Source organism: Cricetulus griseus, chromosome 3 (assembly GCF_003668045.3).
Source record: "Cricetulus griseus strain 17A/GY chromosome 3, alternate assembly CriGri-PICRH-1.0, whole genome shotgun sequence".
Lineage (NCBI taxonomy): Eukaryota > Metazoa > Chordata > Mammalia > Rodentia > Cricetidae > Cricetulus > Cricetulus griseus.
Window position 1 is genome coordinate 118,480,875 of NC_048596.1, and position 14,195 is coordinate 118,495,069.

Here is a 14,195-nt window from a genome sequence, read left to right on the forward strand (position 1 = left end):
TATACTGTTAAGTTTTAATCCTCTTTTAGACTAAAAGGGGAATTGTAGGGGAAGCTGTAGCCACGCCTTCTTAGGGGCTGGCTACAGGAGTACCTGAGGGCTTGTGAGGGCGTGGTCAGAGTGAGTAGGGGGACTGCGTTTTCGGTTTCGGTTTCTCTTTGCTTCTTGCTGTACAGACTACCACCGGCTGGCTGGTTCGCTCTGTAAGTAAGGCTTTTCCCTATTAAATACCCTTATATTTCTACCTGACTCCGTATTGGTAATTTCATACTATAGTAGCACCTTTGGCCAAACATCCTGTTATTTGACCTTGAGGAGCAAGAATAAGTTTGAACTCTCTGACCTTAAGTCAAGATAGAATGGGGTCACTGTGGGCTCCCACATACTGGGCTGGGGGCATAGCTTGGTAGAGTACTTGCTTAGCATACATGAGGCCCTATAACCCCAGTACTTGGGAGGTGGAGGCAAGAGGGTTAGGATACAGAGTAAGATCAAGATCTGCCTAGAATATAAGTGACCCTGTCTCAAGAATACATTAAATAAACAAAGACACTGATAACCTCATCTGGAGGGTTGTAGCAAGGACTCAGATGATAAGCACTCATGAAAGTCGGCTGCTTTTGCTGTTATTCTAGCAGCTGATATGTATTAGTTATTTCTTGAGGCAGTGACCAAATGCCTGACAAGAAATAGCTTTAAGGAGGAAGGGACTGGCTCACGGTTTGTGGGGATACAGTCCACCGTGGTGAGGATGACACGATGGTAGAAGTGACTGGAGCAATGGAAGCATGATATAGCTGGTCATCACCTCGGCAGGCAGGAAGTAGACGTATTTGGATGGAACTAGGGTGGGTCATTCTCCACAACACCATTTCCTCTGTCTAAGACCAGCGCAAGTGTGTCTAACCTTTTGACATTGCGATATGACATGGTCATTTACATAGCTCATGTTTGAGAACCACACAATCAAATTAAAAAAATAGATAAAAGTAAAAAGGCACAGGGAGGGCTCAGCAGTCAAGAGCACTTTCTGTCCTTTTAGAGGTCCTGAGTTCAGTTCTCAGCACTCATATTGGGTGGCTTCACAACTGCCTATAACTCCAACTATAGGAGATCTAACACCACCTCTGGTCTCCATGGGCACCTGCTCACATATGGCACAGCAAATCCCCAGATCTCATAATGGTTTCAGTAAGTTTTGTGATTTTTTGTTTGGGCTGCATTCCACAGTCTCCTAAAGCAGCACTGCCTGCTGGGGACTTAAGTATTTAAACACACAGCTTATGAGGGTGTGTCACGCTCGAACTGTAGCAGTGTGAAGTGAGTGAGGGCCTTCAACACAGTGAGGCTGCGCTGTGTTGACAAATGCTCAATGTGCTGTAGTTTCAGTTCAAGGGTACTTGTCCCTGGGTCATTGGTGGTAGAGGATGTCCAGGCTGCAAGGTGGCTGTGGGTCTCATCTCTGTGGAACCAGCAGGTTGGAGAGAGCATCAGGATATAGCCTCTCCGGTAGGCCTCACTGCAGGCCCAGACCCACACAGGCTATTTCTGCTCATATAATGTTTTGCCCGTATCTGGGAGCAAACTGGCACCTGATGGAAGTACACCAGGCAAGAGTTATGATCTCCACCTCACAGCTGCAGCCATAAGAGTCACACAGTGAAGAGCAGCGGGCTTCCGGGCAGTATCTGCATCATTAACCAACCTCAGATGGATAGTCAAGCAGAAAAAAGTATAGACATTTTTTGTCACTAGCCCCCCAAACAACACGATATAATAGTCACTATACGGAATTAGATATAAGTGACCTAGAGATGACTTGCGCGGTGTACAGGAGAATACGGAGAGGTGATATGTCAGTGTGATGCCACTTCATTTCAGAGTGTCTTGAACAGTGGCAACCGTGAGGGTCTTGTGAAAAACTGCTCACTGGTACTGGGGGATGGCTGAAGTGGAGTTAGTTTTGAACAAGGATCTTCCAGTTCCTGATCAGGAGGCTTTGTTGAGTCAGCAGAGCTCTGCCCTCTGTCGCGGCACAGTAACTAAGTTTAGACCTCAGCTTTCCTGCAAGTACATGGAAGAAGAGAGTGAACTCAAACCTCAGCTCTCTCTGCATCCACTCCTGCTTTCCAGCAAGAAATAATTGCTCTGTAAACAACAATGTTCCTTCAGAGTCTGGTCACCCTCACAGGCCAATATTTGCTTTGTATTCTCCCCCTCTTTTCTTCTCCCTCCCTCCCTCCCTTCCTCCCTCTCTCCGAGCCCCTGCCTCCTCTCGTCTTGTACACAGACATTCTCATAAGGCCACATGTTTACAATCAATGTGGAAATTGTGTGTTTTGCTTTGTCACAAATGACACCCTGAGTATCCTCCCACATCCCTCCCCATAACCATACAGTTCTGTTCGCAAAGGTCTGTGGGCACTCTGCTCTTGCTACATGGAAGCCTGCCTTCCACCCGCCTGCCTCCTGCTTGCCTCCAAAAGGGTGTTCCTGAGATGTGAGTCTGACTCTGGAACTCACCTACTTCAAGCTTTCGTCTGCAGTTATCAGGACAGAGAGTAGGCATCAGGCTCACCTCCTCCCAAGGTACTCAGAGTTCCTACTGACTCCTTCTCCCATGTCAGTAAGGGACTGGGCAGGAAGCAGAGTTCACTCCAGATGGTTGCAACAGGGAGATTTCAATCAAGGGATGGCTTCTAAAGAGCAATGACAGGCATAAAACAGAGACGTTTCACCCCTGTTGGGAGGGTGTGATCACTGGCGGGGAGGGAGTGGGGAAGAAATACTATCTCCTTTCTTCCACATCTTGTCGGTGCTTCCCATCGACTAAATCCATTTGGAAGTGGGGCAGGACAAGTGACCCACAGGGATGGATATGTCCTGACAGTGGGCCTGGGGAAACAAATGGAAAGCATCCTTCATGCCTGCCCCTGGCCTCTGCACCTTGTGATGCCTGTGCCCTACCAGGACCAGTTTGCCCTTTCCACCCTGAAAATTGCTGGCTTCAATATTCCTTTGGGTACTTCCATCTTTAGACATGGTCTTGTGTAGCTCAGACTGGCCTCAAACTGTATATGTGAGCCAGGATGGCCTTAAACTCTTGATCTTCCTGCTTCCCCCTCCTCAGTGCTGGGATTATAGGTGTGCACAAACAGCATTTGGGGAGCCGTGTTGGTAGGCACTCAGGAGACAGCTGGCCTATGGGCTGTAGTTTGTTCGTTTTGTTTTTAAAATATATTAAAGTGGAGGCAAGGGTGTAATGATTTCACTAGACCCAAGATAAGTAGTAAATGGGTGTTTAATGGGGAACATTTATGCAGATAATAATAAAGAACCTAGGGAGTGCCTCTCTATCCTTCCTACCCAATTGGCTGACCCAAGAGGAAGAGCCTGCCCAAGCGAGACCACGCCCACGCTTTCCACTTCCATCCGCCTGAAGTCACACCCAAAGGGTGTGACCACTGTTACAGGTTCACTGGCAAGACGCAGCTACTTTAAAGTATCATACTTTTTGAGGTAGAGGCAGGAAGATCAAGAGTTCAAGACCATTCTCTGGCAAGCTCACTAACCCTCTTTAAAACAACACCACCTCCCCCCAACCCCCCAAACTTCTTAAAAGAATATTTATATATATGTAGGTATGAACATACACACACCATAGTGCACAGGTCAAGGTTAGACAATATTGTGGAGTTGGTTCTCTTCCACCTTCTGGAGGTTATGGCTTATAGGGGTTGAACTCATATCTGCACAGGCGGCGTCTTTACCCGCTGAGCCGTCTTAGCCTCAGATGGTTTTTGACCTTGCTGTAGTCTTAAAAATAAATGTCTCATTGTCATAGCCTCCCCACACAGACACTTCTGTGTTGGAACAGGTTTCGTGGTGTAGACTTATTGTTACTAAACATGAAACCTGCCCTGGAATGTTCTATTCTAGTCTCCCCTGTTTTCCTTAAAAGGTGCTGTTCATAACCTTTGATCTGTTTTCCTTAAAAGGTTTCCTTAAAAGATTCAGACTGCTTGGGTGGTCTCGTGTGCCTATTGCCCATGGGTGCAGTTCTCCCCTATGAAGCTTGTTCTTGCTGGGCTCTGAGGACAGCATCTGGAGTGCGGAGCTGTTCTAGGATGCATTGTTGAGCGAGTGTGTGAGAGGGTGCAAACAGAGGGGTCCCAGACCCCTGTAGTGGGGCTTCTGTAATTGGCTTGTTTTCTTTCTCTCTACAGTTGCCCTTGGGTCCAGCCTTGTCCAACATACCTTGGTCCTGCCACCATCCTGGCCAGGATGGGCCTGCTGTTCCTCGTCTTGCTGTTGTCACTTTCCTGCGTCATGGGACTGCCATTCTCCAATGGCTTCTACTATTCCAATGGCCTGCATAGCAGGACCTTGGGCCATGGCTATGGGGAAGGTGGGTGGCTCCCAGGCCTGGCTCCTGGCTTCTGGCTCCTGCTGTGATATGCAGGTTTCAGACTGGGACAGAGACAGCAGGATCTTCCCTGTCTGGGACTCCAAGGGTGAATCAGACTTGCTTCTAAGATGGGAGAAGATGGTTTAGATACTCTGAGTTTGCTGGTACCATACACACAGGACCAAGTTCTCTTGGGGTGGCCCTCATTCTTAGAACAGCTAGTTCTTTGTGATCCAGCCCAAGTGTCACCACCCCAGGGTCCCTTGCAGAACAGACACTGGAGTCACAGAGATATGAGTCTGAATATCAGTTGTATCTCTTTTGGCTGGGTGGCCCCGGGCAGGGGACTTTTGAGATCGCAGTCACTGTGTAGCTTCAGTGACTTCTTCCATCCTATCAACCTAGTTCTGTTGCTCAGGGAGTTCTGTCATTTGAACCCTGAGTTCTGACACTCTCCTGCCTTGGTCAGAATAGCTGGGTCTTTTGGAGGAGCACTGCTAGACAGTTGGCCCAGATTGTGAAAAGGAGGATGTGCTGTGTTCTCTGGAGGCCATTGTGGAAGGGTCTCAGGAACACTTGAAACAGGGCACTCACTCACTCACTCACTGTATCTGTCTTGTCCCTTGATGAAGTTCTTATTGGCTGTTATGGCAGCTAGCACTTAAAATTAGGTGTTTTTTTTGTTTGTTTGTTTGTTTGTTTTTTTTTTTTGTGAGACACTCACATAGCCTGTGCTCCCATCAAACTTGATCTATAGCTGGGGACAGCCATGAACTTCTGATCCTTCTGACTCTGTCTCCCAAGTGCTGGGATAACAGGTGCAATTTTACACTGGTTTTGATGCATTGTTGGGGACTAAACCCAGGGCTTGTGCCTATTAAGTAAGCACTCTCCTAACTGAGCCACACCCCTAGCTTCCTATGCTGGCCTTGAAGTTTCTATGTAGCTGAAGACAGCTTTGACTCTCCTGTCTCTGCCTCCTAAGGTCTGTGATCACAAGCAGGAAACACTAGGCTTAGCTTGTCAGTTAGGTTTTGGTGAGAAACAAACTGCTGACCCAATAACTGAGCCCTATGGCCCAGCGCTTTGGTGTTAGCTCTGTTTCTTCTGGTCCTACAGCCTGCTTCTCTTTGGGGCTGTGTATCCCCAGTCTTCCTCAGAGTCTTGGGGTGGGGGAGAGATGGGGGGAAGTGTGGGGTAGGGGTAGGGGAGAGGTAGGGGTGGGATAGGAGTGGAGTTGGGGTGAGGGAGAGGTTGAGAGGTAGGGGTGGGATAGGAGTGGGGTAGGGGGGGTAGGGGTGGGTAGGGGTAGGGGTGGGGTGGGTGTCTTCTCAGTTATTGCCAGACTGTGCAGTAAAAAAAAAAAAATTAGGACAGTTCAGAGTTTCTTGGCTAAGAAACTCTGGATAAGATGGATGAATAAGATGAACTGAGTTTTCAGTGTGGGTGTTGGGAGAGCATCCCTGAGGGTCCCAACAGTCGCTGAATGTGGGATCTGGGGGTCATGAAGCCACCTAGTACATCTGAGCCTTGATATTAGGGAAGGCATGTGCTGGTCTAGCAGCTGCAGCTCGGGTAGGGAGTGCTGATAGAAATAAAGGCATTGATCCTAGGGACCCTTGCTTACACAAGGGTCACAGGAGACAAGGAGGCCATGGCTTAATAGCTGTTTTTAGAAATTGGTTCCCCCTTTTCCCTTTATTTTTGAGAACTTCATATAGGTGTACAATGAAATATGATCACATCTATTTCCCATTTTACTTCCCCAACTTTTCTATATCTCACAATGTCACCCTCCTGACTTCATGTGTTTTTTCTTTTTCTTTTGATATTGGTCTCAATATATCTCCTTGGTGGCTTGAAACATGCCATGCAAACCAGGCTGGCTTTGAACACACAGAGATTGGCTTGCTTCTGCCTCCCGAGTGCCAAGATTAAAGGTATATACTACCAAGCCTGACTATTTTTGTTTTTTTATAACCCATTAAGTCCAGTTAATGCTACCCATATGTACTCCTGTGTGGGGCCATCCACTGGATGGATGGATACCAGGGCCACATCCTCCATAGAAAATGATTCTCTTTCCCCAGCAACAACTGCCAGCATCTCTTCTGTAAGGGGTGGGGCCCGGAGATCATCTCTGGCATCTATGCCAGAATTCTGGCTGGTTTGATCTTGTGCAGGTGACCACAGGTAAGCACAGCCTCTGTGAGTTCCTGAGCGCAATAGCCTTGTCCTGTCCAGAAGACAAAACTCCTCCCCGTCTGCCGGCTCTTATGTCCTTTCCTCCTCCTCTCCCACAATGTTCTCTCGCCCATGGGTGGTGGTTGTATGGCTGAGCCTCTTACTCTCAGCTCTTTGATGATCTCATCAGTGATGCTTCCCAGAAAGGGTAGGCGTAGTTCTGCAGTGATGCGGAGATGCCTCGTGCTAGTCAGGCAGAGTCAGAGATCCAAAGCAGGAGAACGAGGGGTTCTGTTCTTCCTGGTGTCCCCTCTGTCTCCTAACTATCCCATCTCAGGACTTGCAGATGACCTGCTATTGGGTAGAGGGTCACCTCCCAGGTGGTTGGTGTAGGATGATGCCAGCTGAGGAAGACAGACTCAGCTTCCCATAGTCTCTTGTGCTCTAGGCAGGCAAGGCTGGGCTTGTGCACGTAGTGATTGGCAATGAATGTCCCTGGAGAAGCCTCAGAACAGGCACAGTGGGTCAGTCATTTCTACCTTTCATCCGAGCAGCAAGCAGGTGGCAAGGCCAGCACAAATTCAAGGAACCGATGGTACCTTTTTCTCTTTCTTTCTTTCTTTCTTTCTTTCTTTCTTTCTTTCTTTCTTTTTCTTCTTTCTTTCTTCTTCTTCTTCTTCTTCTTCTTCTTCTTCTTCTTCTTCTTCTTCTTCTTCTTCTTCTCCTCCTCCTCCTCCTCCTCCTCCTCCTCCTCCTCCTCCTCCTCCTCCTCCTCTTTTTTTGAGACAGAGTTTCACTGCATGTAGTCCATGCTGGTCTCAAACTAATGTTAATCCTCCTGCCTCAGCCTTCCTACAGGTGTTTGCCATCACACACAGCTCAGTGGAAGAGGCACGAAGTCACATGGCTGGGTAGTGGGTATGTGGAGGAGTGGAGCAGCAGGCACTTGGAGGGTTGGGGCAGGTGGCTTAGGATGAGGGTATGTATGATCCTTGTAATACCGTTGGTGCATCTGTGTCCCACCTTGCTCCCAGGCCTATTCAATGGAGTGAAACTGGTGGTAGAGACGACCGAGGAGTCCCTGTTCAGTCACCGAGGAGCCAGTGTGACCCTGCCCTGCCACTACCGCTATGAGCCAGCCCTAGCATCCCCGAGACATGTGCGTGTTAAGTGGTGGAAGCTATCAGAGAATGGATCCCCAGAGCAGGATGTGCTGGTGGCCATTGGGCAAAGGCACCGCTCCTTTGGGAACTACCAAGGGCGAGTCCAACTGCGTCAGGGCAAACAGCAAGAAGTCTCGCTGGAGCTTAGGGACCTGCGGCCGGAGGACTCTGGGCGCTACCGCTGCGAGGTCATTGACGGGCTGGAGGACGAGAGTGGCCTGGTAGAGCTGGAACTTCGGGGTGAGGCCCTGACAGATGCCACTGGGACCCAAGGGAGGGGGAGAGGACCCAGAGAAGGCATAGACCTGTATACTTTACACAGGTAAGCACATCTAAGTCTCAAAACAACCCTAAAAGGAAATTATTATAGTATCATGGCTCTTGTTTTCCTGATGAGGAAATGAAGAGAGATCAAGTAACTTATATAAGGTCGTGTAGCTGACAGGTGGCAGAAGTGGTGTTTGAACCCAAGGAACAACTTTCAGAAGTCACAGCCTCCTATTCCTTCTTATTCAGTCTCGTTCAGAAAGAGGGAAATGGGAGCTGGTTCCACAGCTCATTGGATCTAGAACTGGGGTTCTTACAGGGTTAGTCAGCAAGACAGTTGAACAAGGCAGGGCCAGTGGGTGACGGTAGGGACTGTAGAGCCCCGGGAGCACTGCTGAACTCCATCCTGTGTAAAGAAAGCCATTTAATTCAGGCTAGTTATGATGCCAATTCAGAATGCCGACTTGTTGCTGTTAGATTTTCATATTTAAGTATGAAATTGGGTGTGCGCGCATATTTGTGTGTGTGTGTGTGTGTGTGTGTGTGGTGTGAGAGATAAGAACACAGCATCTTGGTCATGCTAGGTAAATGGTCTGTCACTGAGCTATAAAACCATGCATTGGGATCTTTGGGTTTTTATATAAAAATCTCCTATTTTTTAGAAAAAGACGTAGTGCTGTCTGAGCCAGCCAGAAACTATGAGCCAGATGGCTCCAGGTTGATATCTCTTTGTTGTTCGGACTCCTTTGTGTTTTGGGTGGGGCAGCATGCTTTCATCTCTCTCCTCTAACCCCATCTTAGCCCACTCCTATCTTGGCCCCTGGGCAGAGCTCATCTGTGAAGCCCTGGGTCTCTCGAGTACAGACAAAGGAATAATCAGGCAAGTAATGGCAGTTCCTTTGTTACCTGCCTCTAGTACTGAGAGTGAACTTGCCTACTGGAAAAAAATCCCCCTGAGTCTGTAGCATCTTTACCATCGCAGCCTACAGGGCCTAACTGGTGGCTCAAAGGGGCCAAACTGCTCATTCAGAAGTCTGGGTTATCAGAGGGAAAGGTTATCAGGGACAGCCTAGAGACAGTGGCTCAGAGGAGCCAAACTGCTCATTCTGAAGTCTGGGTCATCAGAGGGAAAGGTTATCAGCGCCAGCCTAGAGGGGATGGTGGCTCAGAGGAGCCAAACTGGTCATTCTGAACTCTGGGTTATCAGAGCAAAAGGTCATCAGTGCCTGTCTAGAGAGACAGGGAGTCCTCAATACTTTCCTCATTCCTAGGGTTTCAAGGAATGGGAACTTAGGGCAGGACCAGGCATACAATCCCCCCAACACCCCTGCCCTACCCGTCCAGTTGACGACCATAAGCTGTGCTGCTCCCTCAGCCTGGCTGTACCAGGTGCCTGGCCACAGGGTAAAGTTTATTCAAGGTTTTGCTTCTAAACAGCACAAGCCAAGGAGGGCCTCCTCCTGGACCTTTAGGCTTTTTCTAACTTGATATGGACTGAATGATGCTTAAAATCTTTACACTGGGCTGGGGATATACATCAGTCAGAGAATGGTATCTAGTGTCAATGAAGTCCTAGGTTCAGACCCAGCTCACAACAAAAATAAACCCCCAGCTTTCTATAAAGTAAAATTTCGAACATGCACAGTAACATGGATTTTATTTGTGCTTTTGTTTTCTGAGATAGGGTCTCACTCTGAGGGCCACACTGCTCTTGGTAATCCTCCTGTGTTAGTCTCCTGAGTGCTGGGGTTACAGGTGTGAAGCAGCACACCCTGCTAGAATATTAACTTTTGAGGGGAACATGTGACCTTGTTAGGAAGGCCACCAGGAAGGAGGCCCCCTGCCCCAGGGTGTCCCTGGCCTCAGGACTCTTTTACCTAAGGGCCCTTCACCACCCTTTTGCCTGCAGTTTTAGGGGTACCTTTCTCTGTATGCCAGGATGACCTTATACTATGATACTTCTCAGTCTCAGCACCCCTTACCTCCAGTGCTGGGATTAGAGGCATCAGCCACCACACCCAGCTTCTTTTGTTTAAGAAATTTCTGCACTAAGGCTTGGTGGCTCATGCCTGTAATCTCAGTGCTTAGAAGGTTGAAGCAAGAGGATTGCAGGTTTGTGGCCAGCTTGGGTTACACAGTAAGACTCTGCCCTTTTCTTTTCTTTCTTTCTTTCTTTCTTTCTTTCTTTCTTTCTTTCTTTTTTTTTTTTTTTTTGGTTTTTCAAGCCAGGGTTTCTCTGTGGGTTTGGAAGCTGTTCTGGAACACTTCCACACTGTTATTCATTGAAGGAAGTCAGGACAGGAACTCAAACGGGGCAGGAACCTGGAGGTAGGAGCTCATGCTGAGGCCATGGAGAGATGCTGCTTACTGGCTTGCTTTCCATGGCTTGTTCAATCTGTTTTCTTATAGAACTCAGGACTACTGGCCCAGGGATGGCATCACCCACAGTGGACTGGGTTCTCCCCCATTAATTGCTCATTAAGAAAATGTTATATCGGCCTTCCTACAACCTGATCTTATGAAGACATTTTCTTAATTGAGGTTCCCTCCTCTCAGACTTTAGCTTGTGTTAAGTTGACATAAAACCATTGAGCACAGCCCCCTCTCCCCCCAAAGGAACTTTCACACTATGCGCTGATGACACACACATCTGGCCTTTCCTGTCCGTGGTTCTTCCTGCACAAATTAAACCTATATGTATGGGCCAGTGAGATGGTTCAATGGGTAATGCCACTTGTGACCCAAGGCTGGCAATTTGAGTTCAGGTCCCAGGCCCCACATGGTGGAAGGAGGTAACTGATTGCTGTAAGCTGTCCCTTGACTTTCATGCACATGCCCTCAAATGAATGAATGAATGAATGAATGAATGAATGAATGAATAAATAAATAAAGCAATTAGAGAAATAAACCAACCCATAAATCAAAAGTATGCCCCCATGTCCCAAATGCAAAAAGTTTCAAAAACCAAGCCTTGAGCTCACAGCAGGCCAAGTACCATGCAGAACTATGAGGATGAAGTGATGTGTGGGGATCTTAAGCAGTCTACAGTTAATTTAAAATATATTAGAGGATGTGCAGATAGTGCCATTTTATATATAGATTCTCATAGAACCGGGCAGAGGGAGGATGGCCTCATCTTCTATCCTATTCTATAGTTGGAGACATCACTTGAAGGATTAATTACCTCACAAGCCAGTATGTATTTTCTGGGAACTCTGCTCAGTTCTAGGAGGAAGGCGAGAGGCAGGGGAAGGCTTGCCATGGGACTTAGACCTTGTAGAGGAGGTCAGGGGTTTGCTGAGTTACCTGATGCCTGCAACGGTGTCTGTGTGTTTTGGATGCGGCGTGCATCCCAGTGAAGGTGGGGAGCTCTGGCTTCCTTCTTCTGACCCCTCTGAGCCCTTCCTTCCTTTCTAGGTGTGGTTTTTCCCTACCAACCCCGAGAAGGGCGCTACCAACTCAACTTCCACGAGGCCCAAAAGGCCTGCCAGGAGCAGGACGCTGTGGTGGCCTCTTTTGAGCAGCTCTTCCGTGCCTGGGAGGAGGGCCTGGACTGGTGCAATGCCGGCTGGCTGCAGGATGCCTCCGTGCAGTACCCTATAGCGCTGCCCCGGCAGCCCTGCGGAGGCCTCGGCCTGGCGCCCGGTGTTCGCAGCTACGGCCAGCGCCACCACCGCCTGCACCGCTATGATGTGTTCTGCTTCACGGCTGTCCTCAGGGGTGAGTGGAATGGCCTGGCACAGACCTGCCTGCTTGATAGTCCTCTGGAACCTGAGGGAGGGCCAACTCATCTGTGAAGCTTCCAGAGCCTTCTCTGCCTGCCTCTTGACCCGAGGTCTGAAGCGTTAGCATTTCCCACCGCTTTGCTCTTGATGCTTCACAGCTGCCATTGGTTATTCATCAGACATCTTCTGAGTATTGGGCTGTGGGTCAGCACCGACAAACCATTTCTTTCTCTAAACACCAGCCTTATCGTTCATTGAAAGACAAATGAAAACAGAAATGTGTTCAGTACAGAAACAAAAATACTCAGAAGTGTCTGGCCGGGCTAGGATGTAGCTAGGCTGGTAGAGTTCTTGCCTAGTGTGTACAAGGCACGGGTTCCACCCCTAGTACCTCCTGAACTGGGCATTGTAGTGTAATCTCAGCACTTGGGAGATAGAGGCAGGAGGATCAGAAGTTCAAGTTTAAGGTCATCCTCAGCTACTTAAAAAAAAGTGTCTGCTGGCACGTAGTAGGTGCTCACATAGTAGGTGCTCGGTAAGTGGCAGGTGAGAGACTAGTCCAGTCTAGGTGCCCACTCAGAATGCAGCGGGGGAGTACAGAAATGCCTAGAGCAACCCTAGTTCTGTGGCAGGTGTGGAGGTGGGATGAGGCCCTGAAAGGTGCCCCCTCAAAGTGTCCCATAGAGACTTCCATAGGGCAGTTTCTCCCTGCCTGTAACAGGCCCTGCGGCCTCCTCTGCTTTACAGCATTCAAATGCCCCACTTTCCCACAGGGTGGGTGTACTACCTGGAGCACCCCAGGAAGTTGACGCTGCTGGAAGCCAGGGAGGCCTGCCAGGAAGATGGCGCACAGATCTCCACCGTGGGCCAGCTCTTTGCTGCTTGGAAGTTCCGTGGCCTGGATCGCTGTGATGCTGGCTGGCTGGCAGATGGAAGTGCCCGCTACCCCATAGTTCACCCCCGTCCCAACTGCGGGCCCCCTGAGCCTGGAGTACGGACATTCGGTTTCCCAGACCCACACAGCCGCTATGGTGTCTACTGTTACCGCCAGCGCTAGCATCAGGATGGCCAGCTGCGCATCCTATCCTGCCCCTGACTTCCTGGGCCGACTTTCTGACACAAGGGCCCACTTATCTCTTGTGGGTTGGCATTGCTTAGTTTTTTGTTTTTTGTTTTTTTCAAGACAGGGTTTCTCTGTGTAGCTTTGGAGCCTGTCCTGGAACTAGCTCTTATAGACCAGGCTGGTCTCAAACTCACAGAGATAGGCTTGTCTCTGCCTCCCAAGTGCTGGGATTAAAAGCATGCACCACCACTGCCCGGCTTGTATTGTTTTTATACATCCCAGTTTAGACATTTTGTTTTTGTTTGTTTGTTTGTTTTTCAGATAGGGTTTCTCTGTGTAACAGTCTTGGCTGTCCTGGAACTCAATTTGTAGACCAGACTGGTCTTGAACTCACTGAGATACGCCTGCCTCTGCCTCACAAGTGCTGGTATTAAAGGCATTGGCCACCACTGCCTGACAATGTAAACATTTTAAAGATATTACTATGATTTTTTTTTTTTTTTTACAGACCAGACTTTTAATTCTCTTGGCATCGCTGTCTAGGGCATTTGAGTTCACTGGTCTTAAAAGGCTCTGCCATGTCTGGTACAGCTGGCATCTCTAACCTGGGGAAACTGGTGCCCAGCATGAGCAGTAGCTGCAGCTATCCCCCTTTCCTTGGCTTCTAGGAGGCATAAGGCTGAGTGCTGAGTCTTTTATTTCTGCACAGGTCTTTAGATTTGTGGGGAGGGTTAGGGAAGGGAGAACATTCCCTCTTCTCCTGGTTCTAGAGTTGGACTGTCCTTTCCATGTCCCTGTTGGGAGTGACCCTCTGGGTGTGTGTAACTCTCTTTGGCCAATAAATGGTGCTATGATTCTTTCCTTCCCTTCTAGCCGACCTCTGTGTCTGACCCATTGTCTCCTTCAGTCTCGGGACTGGATCTCGACCCAGGGTACGTGTGGGTCACTTCTGTCTTCTTGTCTTCCCATGGGCTGCCCCTGTATGCTGGTTTGGTTTTGACCTTGTCTATCCTACAGCATACCCTGCCTCGGGTGCTGGCCCAGCTGCTGGGGTTCTGGCTCCTGTATTGGCCATCACCACCCCATGATGGCCCATTTTTCAGGGGCTCAGGAGTAGAGTAGAAGGTGCCTTTAGTGAGGCAGGGGCACCAGTGCCTTCTGAAGGGTCTCAGATGCTGAGAATCCATGCAGTGTATTTGTTCCTCACCCCAACAATGGTGCTTCAGGAACCAGACCTGTATCTTATCCAGGTGTTCATCAAACATGGTTTCACTCCAGCCAGAATGAGGTGAACAGATGTGACTGGACACACAGGACTCACACGATTTTGGGGTCATTTGAGATCAAAGCATGACTCCATGGAGGTCCCAGATCATGGTCACCTC

General features: G+C 48.9%; 1 protein-coding gene across 1 annotated transcript; it reads left to right on the top strand.

The window, feature by feature from the left end:
* Window positions 1-1,025: 1,025 nt before the first annotated feature.
* Window positions 1,026-13,207, top strand: Hapln3 (hyaluronan and proteoglycan link protein 3). Its single transcript, XM_027408183.2, has 4 exons — window positions 1,026-4,408; window positions 7,627-7,995; window positions 11,440-11,742; window positions 12,521-13,207. Exons 1-4 carry the CDS (start codon window positions 4,285-4,287, stop codon window positions 12,802-12,804), a joined length of 1,080 nt encoding a protein of 359 aa, XP_027263984.1. The 5' UTR covers window positions 1,026-4,284; the 3' UTR covers window positions 12,805-13,207.
* The last annotated feature ends 988 nt before the right edge of the window (window positions 13,208-14,195 follow it).